Source organism: Mauremys mutica, chromosome 1, assembly GCF_020497125.1.
Source record: "Mauremys mutica isolate MM-2020 ecotype Southern chromosome 1, ASM2049712v1, whole genome shotgun sequence".
Taxonomy (NCBI): Eukaryota; Metazoa; Chordata; order Testudines; family Geoemydidae; genus Mauremys; species Mauremys mutica.
Genome location: NC_059072.1, coordinates 335,965,902 through 335,975,631, shown reverse-complemented (window position 1 = coordinate 335,975,631; position 9,730 = coordinate 335,965,902). Strand labels below are relative to the sequence as shown.

Here is a 9,730-nt window from a genome sequence, read left to right as displayed (position 1 = left end):
CTAGCTATGACTTGTTATTCCTTAAAGACACTGATATTCAATTCAAAGAGTAAATAGTATTAGAGTGTTATTTAAAAAGTCCTGCTGCACTAAAACTCACCTCAAGCATTGCCTGAGCAGAGATGTTAGGTGGCACGAGTAGAGAGGAAGGATAGGTAAGTAGTGAAGATGGGAGCCTGGCACTTGGAAGACTGGGGTTAAATTTCCTGCTCTGCCACAGGTATCTTTTAACCTCAGGTAACTCCTTCACTCTGTGTTTGTTTCCCTACCTCGGAGGGGTATTGTGAGGCTAGATATTAAGTGTAAGGTGCTCATGTTAAATAATTTTGAGCTAGCAAATATTTGAGATAATGAGAAAATTCATAAACTGCCCAGGGATTGTTACTGGGACAGTAGCCAAAGGAAAACACCCTTTGAACAGGAAGTTGCTCTAGTCGTATACAAAGCAATTATGTTACAGTAATTCTACATCTACAAAGCTTGAATATCAGCAAAACCACACTGCTTACTGAGAATGCCATACAGACGTTTCATCTTTCCTCCACTTTACTCTGACTTCTGAAATGGTTACGGTTCAGTGATACGACTGACATGTCAACATTCGGTTTTTTGGTTTTTTTTTTTTAAATAAAGAACAACTAAATACTAGTGGGAGGGAGAGCAGGGCCCAAGGAGAAAAAACCACAGCCACTCACCACTTAGTATTAACCTTAAGGAAACAAAACATTAAAGGGACAATAATACGTACCTAGTGAAACTGGCCACAGTGAGGGTAAAAAGGTAAATGACTCTTCCATATAGGTTCTCATACTGCACTGCGGTCCCTGAGAACTTAAGACCAATACATTTTATATAGTGACAGGACAGGCCAACAGTCAGTCTCTCTCACACACGTGAACTTAAAGCAAGTTGTACACTCCCCATACATCATATGGTGCAAAAATGAGCACAAGCTGATTTTTTTTTTTTAATCTCATTAAGGCTCATGTTACCCTAACAAATGCAGTGATGTTTACACTTCATCTTAATGCTGGGCCATCCACAAGAGAAAACTTCACCCTAATGGGTTGACATAGCTGCAGGAGAAAGAGGGAGGCACACAGTAGTTTTCCAAAGGGAATTCCACTGCCTTAGAGGGAATGCAGCCCCTCAGAGGCAATATACAGATACTGCCTGCACAAAAATCAGCCCAACTACTCTGATCAGAACATACAGCTGCATATGGAAATGAGATCCAGAGGCAAAGCTAAAAAGCCCTTATAAATATTTTGACTTTTGCTACACCCCCAACCTTCTCATTCAAGTACATATGCCTGTATTTGGAAAGACAATTAAAATGAAAAAATCAGTTCAACAAAAATAATCACCAAAAAATTGACTGTTTTCACCCTGATTTCTATAATAAAGTTATTAAACTTGATTTTGGACAAAGTTTAATTGATCATTGTGCAGTCGGCAATGATTCTTTGCTCCAAGTACACTGTATTCTCTTCTCTGACAGAGTAAAAAGTATTACGCTAGTGCTGAAATATTATGCTAGCAGACTACACCACTTCATCAACTGAGCACTACTTTTACATTGCGATTGTAATACATGCAGAAAGCTTTCTTTGGTCGATACACTTACTGTCAACAGAAGAGAAGTAAAATAGTTTGAATTTTAAGTATATCATCACGATCTCACACTGAAATATGGAAATAACTGTTTACACTTACCTAAGAAAAATTAAATTGAGTTGATCCCAGCAAGTGTTGTACTTGCCATGTTTTATATCATTTGCTTTGCCAGCTCTTGCATATGAGGCCCCCCCCCGCCCCCCAAAAAGGGCTGCAGAAACTACTGGGGGATCTGTTTTCCACCCCCTCAGTAATTAACAGTTGCTTCATAGTACTGAATTGGATGAAAATAAGTGATGATTCCAGGTGAGGGGGATGGAGGTAAACTTGGTCCCAAAAAGGACAAGCTAAGGGATACAAGGGGCTCATCCACTACCATGTCCTTCAGGTAGAAGCTGCCCTTCCTGTAAATAAGGCATCGCTTTGCAGTATTGGGTATATACCTAACAAACAATGAAATCTGTTTCTTTTAAGTTCCACCTCCATGACAGAAGTAAAGTCGCAGAACTTGGCCTGGCTTCTCCTGATGTATATCAAAGTGATAGGAAAGAGCCAATCTAACTAGTAAAAAACATTCTATTACTCGGGTCCTATCAGCATCTGTCTCCCAGTGAGACGTTGGCAAAACTGCAACCGACAGTGATATCTATATTGACATTGATAAGTCAAACTATTCAATGGCTCTATTCAAAACGTTTGAATCAGATATGAATTCTGCAGACTGATTTCTTACTTCAGTCTCTTTTTGTTTCCTTTCAGCGAGGTGGAGAATTTTCAGAGTCCTCCTCCTCCTCTGTAGATACTTTCCTTACAGAATACTTCCTGCCAAGCAGTAGTCGCTTATTCAAAGCAAAATGATTTCTAACAGCTAAGTCAGTGAGAGCGCTCGCTTTTGTTTTTAGATGGCAAGTGCAATTAGTTTTAGCATCATCTAGCCATCAAAAAGATTGCATAGGGGTCTGCCCCTTTTTTTTAGCTTAAGCTTCCTCTAGTGCTACAGTACTAATAAATTACCCTGGAGAGAAATGTAATAAATAAGGTAGTTGGTGCCTCCAAGACACCAGGATCTAAATTCAAAGGGTTTCCTACTAGAGCTGCCCTTTTAAGGTGGTCCTGGGAAATATTTAATAGAAGTCCACATTATACAACTGTCTGTACAGGAGTGACACACTGTGCAGGAGAGCCAGCTCTCTCCGAGGATGAGGTCGATCGGTTGGTAATCTCTCTCTGGAGCTCCTCCACTTTCTTCTGCAACTCGGCCCGTTTGGCAAGAAGTTCCTTGTATCGACTGTGGACAGGTTCCTGCAACACAAAAGAACGTGCAGCTGAGTGGCAACAAAAGGCTGCACAGGCCAAGTCTGCTAAACCACTAAATGTCTTTGTTGCCTCAGTTGCTCTTTATCCATTTTGTAGTTTGTAGGGTTACGCCATCCTCTCCTGTTACAGCCCAGAAGCAAATGAATTAGCTGTTCTGACTTCCACATACCTTGCCACTTATCTGTCACCTGCACTCTTGCAGCCTGCTAGTTCCAGGGCCCTGATGCTTATTGTCCTCAGCTGCTGTATTTTATTTACAAAGCTGATTTGGGAATGAGACAAACTAACAGGTTAATAACATAAGCACTGTGAATTGTAAAAGCTGAGACCTGCAGATCTCTCGGTCACCTATCCCCTTGGCATCTCAATACTGTTGATAATTAAGTAGATATAGAATAAGGGCACTTTGGAGAGTCTTCTAAGTATCTCTAACTTGTCTTAAATGTTCAACTAAGTCCCACTGACGTTCAATGAGGCTCGGGCGCCTGAGTCCCTCCTGCAAGTGGGACCTGGCGCTTTTGAAAATGCTACGCCTGCTCAAGTGATTTGATTTCTCAAGGTGCTGAGCACCTACAGCTCCCAGGGATTTCCAATCCACTTACTTGGGAGTCTAAAGTCAGACACCCAGTTTTTAAAATCGTGGCTGATATTTTTAAAACTAAAGTTGGCGCCCAGTTCAATTACACGTCGCAGGTGTAGTGCTTGCAATTAAGTTTTGTTTTTAAACTTAAGCTGTGGCAGCTTGGGCTTGGAAAGTATTGCTTACTGTTGTGCAGCTCCCAGAGGCCAAGGTGACTGGTTCCTTAGGAACATCAGAGACAAGATTTTTGACAAACACAGTATTTTAGAAACAAAATGGTCACCTGTGGTTTCATCCTTGGATTCCATCTGATGTAATAACCCACCCAAAGCTCTAGGTGGCGCATGCTGGCCACAGGATACAAGACATGGTTGGCGTAGCACACATACAAAGGATTAGTGAAGTCTTCAAGTTGGCTATTGATGTAAGACCACAGTGACAGAGTCTTTTTTGGAAGGCCCTTTAAGGAAAAAATAAAAGCTGTTTTACAGACCCAGCCATATGAACACTAGTATTTATCTACACAGCTTTATGAGTATTTATACCAGCAAACACATGTTTAAAATACATGCATATGCATATACATATTAATACAAATCTGGCTGCGTTTTCATAACTAAAAAAATACATTTTATGCTTTTTCTCTAGAATATAAACACATGCAGGCAGGCATATACATATACAGCGTGGCATGCAAACATCCCTTATTCCCAGCTCAACCTGCAACACAATCAAGGGAATCGCCATTGGCACAAAAAGGGGAAGGCTGCCCGGAGATGAGATGGGGTTTTCTGAAGCTTTAAAGGACAGGAGGTACATGACCATTATTTTTGTTAAGCTGCCCATCTTTCAAATGCTCTCAAAAGAGGGCCCAGGGTATTTAATTGCAAGGAAAAAGCATGTGTTCTAGGCCTCAATCTAGCAAAATAGCTTAAGTATGTGAGTAGTCCTAGTGAAATCACTGGGACTACATATGGGCACTGAGACTACATATGGGTCTAAGTGCTTTGCTAGACTGATGAGCCTTAAAGAGACAGCAAACAGAGCATGTGTTTGCTTCTTTGGAATGACAAATATTCAAGCCTCATGTACACTGGACAAACTGGGACACACAATTCACCAGCAATGTGGTTTTAAGAGTGATTTTGACCACTGTGCTGTTAAATTCAGCTCAGTGCACGTCTATGCAACACAGTGATTGAATACCATAGCCCTGACTAGACTACAGCCTCCACTGTTGCCATCCCCAGTGGAGAATTACAGATGCCATTTTTCCTAGTGTAGATGCAACCTTTGTGTAATTAAATGGTGCTTCCAGCTTTAGCAAGCTGAGACTGAGTGAGCGCCATTCATTTTCCTTTTGATTTCAGGTTGGGGTTGTACTTGTAATTTTGGATTAGTGTTTTAAGTCATGCAAATGTACACCACATTCCTCCACTTGCACTTTGGGTCTTGTAACTGCTTTGAGCTCTGCCAAAGTAGGCCAGGCTAGAGTACAGAACTATCCAATGTAACGAACTACAGCCACATTCCCTTTAATAGCTAGCAGTTCCAGTCTCTCCAGGGAAAAATGCACATCTGGCACCCTGTTACTTCCATGTTGTCAGCTGGATGTACGGTATGACTATGCGCACATTTTAGTTTCTACAATCAGCTCACTTTCTAGTATGACTGGGCAGGTAGTTGAAAGTATGATTTTGTTTGAACTTTAGATAAACATCTCCTAGGCAACTGATAGCTGTTAAGACAGAGGCTAACGGTTGAAGGTGCCTTTAGAGATTCTGAATACACTGAAATGTACAAAAGTCTCAAGTATAGCAATTAAGCCATGAGTAGTTTACACCAGTTTACAGCGGGGAGGAATCCTGAATGCCAACTGTTCAGCTGGAAGATCTGTCAGGGCCAAAACCTGCTCCCCTGGGAGTCACTGGGAATGGGAACAATTCCATCAGCATCATTCACATTGGCCTGCCAAACCCAGAGTTGTGAGTTCAATCCTTGAGGGGGCCATTTAGGGAACTAGGGTAAAAATCTGTCTGGGGATTGGTCCTGCTTTGAGCAGGGGTTGGACTAGATGACCTCTTGAGGTCCCTTCCAAACCCTGATATTCTATGATTTGCCCATTTTAGGAACACTGAGAATTGCAGTCATCTTGGAAAGAGGTGAGCCCTTACCTCCTTCACCCTCTGCTGCTCACTGCTACACAGGAACGTCCCAAACAAACAGCTGTACAGGTGGTCCAGAATAATCATCAGGAAACAGTCATTGAATTCAAATGCTGTAGGAAACTTCAAACACAACCAGGAATATTGCAAGTTTATTTTTGTTAGTACATTGCTCGTTGCTAATGAACACACATACCACTGTAACAGCCAATCGTGTTAGTTAATGAGCTGAATACGTCCCCTATGCATTTCTAATGCAGGATTCGTTTGTGTTATTTGGCTGCCCCTGTCTCCAAAATCATACTACTACTTTCTCAGAGCAAACGCTTCACTCAAAAATCTGCTTTACATGTGCAATAAGGAATTCTGAGCAAAAGCCAGAGGCCTGAAGGGTCTGATCACTGTATTTATATATACTCAGAGCTGCTTAAACTGGAGCTTGCACAGGTCTCCAATGCCAGAACCGTAATGAGGTTATGAACAAAAGGGTGCAGCAGATATAAAATAAACAAACGCTAAGTAGGAATGAAAGCTCCATCTAGTTAAATGGAAACAATTAATGCATCCAATTGAGAGTTTTCCATGAGGCTGCAGCAGAAGGCCATGAAACTAGTTCACATGCTGGGAATAGGCCGTGGGAACCTAGGAATTGCCATCACATGCAAGGCCTTAACATTGGCTGAAGCCTCTAGGTCTACTGTAATATAAAGGTATAACAACAATCTGAGCTGCTTGGAAAACAGGTACAAAACTTCACAACATTTTTTCCCCTTTTGTTTTAAAAATAGTTGTTCAAAATTTCATCAGAACTTTTCTGAATATTGAATAATTCTGACTCCCTTTATATAGGGTGGAAAACCTGCGGGGGGAAAAGGTGTGAAAACTGTGTCCCGATCTGGAGTTGTGTGTGAGTGTGATATGGTGCGCGTGTGGGTGTGGGTGTGTGTGTGGGGGGGAGACAGTCAGAGCAGGGCCAGGGGACAGAGAGAAGTGTGGGGGTGATTTGAAACGATGTGGTGGTGGGGGAACACAAGGGGACAGCAGGAAATCCTGTTCTGTAACCCTTACCATCCTGTCCTCCCTGGCTTCAGAGCCCTACTCCCAAGGCCAGATGATATAACAGGTCTTTCCCATCTCTGATGCCTATGAGTCTATGTCATCGCCTGCCTTTCAGTCCATCCCAAACACCTACTCCGCCCAAGGAACTTGATGAGAGAAGGATTAAGAAGACCACTGCAAAGGATGCTTTAGCAACATCCAAGAAAGGGACATGCTGCCACCTCTCCTGTTTGGCGACTGAAAAGTACCATCTAAAATGGCATCCCTCTTCACCATAGGTCGTTTTTTTCAATGGTGTCTAGGCACCTTTGTCAAAAGGATAAAAATACAACCTACAGGCCCTGGCGCAGAGGCCAAATGCAGAGTGGACACAGCGGCATGGCTCTCACTCTAAGCCACTAGAGATGTTCCCTCAAGAGCAGAGGAATTTAAGTGGCCCTGCTCGTACAGTACCTGGTCTGTGGGTAAAGGAGACACTCCAGTGTTGATAATCATGCACAAATTAGGAGCAATGCATTCACTTTTAGAAGAGGTTAAAGTGAAACAAAACCCAGCTGTCTTCAATCCCTTCTCCCCTCACACAATTAATGCCACTCAGGGAAAATAAAATTTTCAAAAGCCATTAAATGACTAAGGAGCCTAAGTCCTATTTTCAAAAGTGTCTTAGGCCCTTAGGTTCCTAAATCCCATAGGCATTCAATGACAGGCTCCTAACTCATTCAGTTACTTTTGACAATTGTACCCAAACAAAAAAAACCACACAGAAGATGCTGTATTTTAATTTTGAAGTCGAGCAGCAAGATTACTAGCCAGACGCCCTCATTTAAGTCCTGCATAAAGCAAGTTTGCAGCTTAGAAATTTACCTGTCTTGTCATTTGCCAGACACAATCAATGAACTGGAGAAAAACGGGAGATCTGTCTGCATCTGCATGATTCTTATCTCCATGGCCAACTCTCTGATACAAAACAAAAAAAGAACATGAATAGTACAGTGCTTCACAAAGAAATAGCTTGGATTCTGTGTACCCGAGTTACCAATGCAGCAGCCCGCAATAGCTGTAAGATGGTCTAAAAGTGTCCTGATTTTGCTATGTTTATATTAGTAAGTGCAGAAGAGGAGTAGCTGTCCAGAACTAGTCTTTGAAGTGAGTTCCTTTCTCAGGGACTTGTTAAGTGCACTTAAGAAAGAACTAAAAACAAAAGTGATCTGAATAGAAGCTCCAGATGTTATTCTGGCACTGACTTCATTTAACAGTTAGTGTTCAAAAGACTAGAAAAAGTTTACACTTTTGTTCCTTTAAATTATATATATCATCATCATCTTCATTTAGTAGTACAGTATAATGGATCCAAGAGTTACACAGAAACACAGCACTTAATGATAATTATAACATAGCACTTCCTAGCTGCCACGCCATGTACAAACACTAGCTCATCCTCACCACCCCATGAGAGGTAGTTACGAAAGTGCCCCTAAGAAGTAGGCCTCTGACACTGACCTTGCTGTGTGGCCTTGGGCAAATCACTGAAGGCACAGAGGTCATAGAAGAGTTTTTAAAATAAGGGTGGAGGAAGGCTAAGAGGTATAGAGGACCACACGGTTTGACCCAGTATAGCCACTCGTCTGGTCTCAAGCATGTAGGTAATAATAATACCTCTCTCTTATAGAATACTTTTCATATGTAGATCTCAAAGTGCTTTACAAAGATGATCAGCATCATTATCTCCGTTGTATAGATGGGACTAACCATCTCCTTACAGTTCAAGCACATGGTTTACTGTTTTGCTGGATTGGGCCCTCAATCACTCAACTACCTCAGTTTCCCCACATGTAAAATGGGGGATAACATCACAAGTATGGAGATAGAAAAACCTAAGTGACCACCCAAAATCACACAATGAAATCAGTGCTTTAGGGCAGCAGGGATAGCTCAGTGGTTTGAGCATTGGCCTGTTAAACCCAGGGTTGTGAGCTCAATCCTTGAGGGGACCATTTAGGGAACTGGGGCAAAAATCTGTCTGGGGATTGGTCCTGCTCTGAGCAGGGGGTTGGACTAGATGACCTCCTGAAGTCCCTTCCAACCCTGATATTCTATGATTGGCTGAAATAGGACTGAGTGGACTTGTAGGTCCTAAAGTTTTTATGAGGGGAGGGATAGCTCGGTGATTTGAGCATTGGCCTGCTAAACCCAAAATTGTGAGTTCAATCCTTGAGGGAGCCACTTAGGGATCTGGGGTAAAATCAGTACTTGGTCCTGCTAGTGAAGGCAGGGGGCTGGACTTGATGACCTTTCAAGGTCCCTTCCAGCTCTATAAGATAGGTAAGTATACAGTATTAGATCAGATAACCTTAACCAACATCAACTGACTGCAGTCTAAGGACAATGAGCAAAAATCAACAAAGAATGTAATGTGCCAGAATGCGTATCAGTGGCATTCGCCTTTACTCTGTGAGCTCAGCCGTGATCAAGTAATGTTGATTAAAGGAACATATATAACTATGTAACTAATCCAGTGAGATACTCTTCGTTGAACACCCAGCAATTGAATCTGCTCAAAAGGCTATTGACTCACCAGTTGAAATCTGTGCCCAAAGCTCAGCCATTCCTTCTCCACAAGCACCTCGAATCCCCTTATTGTTCGATAGTAGCCATCGAGAATGAGCATGGACAGAGAAGTGAGCTGAGCTGTTCGGTCCCAACCATCGCTGCAGTGCACAACCACGGAGGTTTTCCCCGACTCCACCTTATCAGCAATCCGAAGAGCGCCGGCAAGAATTAGCTGCGACACAGACAGGGGATTAGTGAAGTTTCTCCACAGAATATGAACTACAAGTGGAGAATTGCCTGTGACATCTCTAGACAAGACAAGGGTCATGTCTGCTTCACAATTATAACTGAGACAGGGGCTTGGTTACAAGGTGGTTATGCCCCAGTGAGGTTACAAGTTGTAGGGTAGACATGACTCTGGAAGTGTCCCAGCAGCCAGATT

At 42.4% G+C, this 9,730-nt stretch overlaps 1 protein-coding gene across 4 annotated transcripts in view; it reads right to left on the bottom strand.

Moving 5' to 3' along the window:
* Positions 1 to 75: 75 nt before the first annotated feature.
* The window catches only part of MTMR2 (myotubularin related protein 2), a 76,239-nt gene continuing 66,584 nt past the window's right edge, over positions 76 to 9,730 (bottom strand). For all 4 annotated transcript variants that reach the window (XM_045019546.1, XM_045019555.1, XM_045019560.1 and 1 more), the window contains 5 exons: positions 9,314 to 9,520; positions 7,603 to 7,695; positions 5,689 to 5,802; positions 3,798 to 3,974; positions 76 to 2,919 (listed from right to left, as the gene is read on the bottom strand). In XM_045019546.1, the coding sequence (XP_044875481.1) occupies positions 2,758 to 2,919; positions 3,798 to 3,974; positions 5,689 to 5,802; positions 7,603 to 7,695; positions 9,314 to 9,520 (753 nt within the window). In that variant the 3' untranslated portion in view covers positions 76 to 2,757. The remainder of the gene's footprint in view (positions 2,920 to 3,797; positions 3,975 to 5,688; positions 5,803 to 7,602; positions 7,696 to 9,313; positions 9,521 to 9,730) is intronic.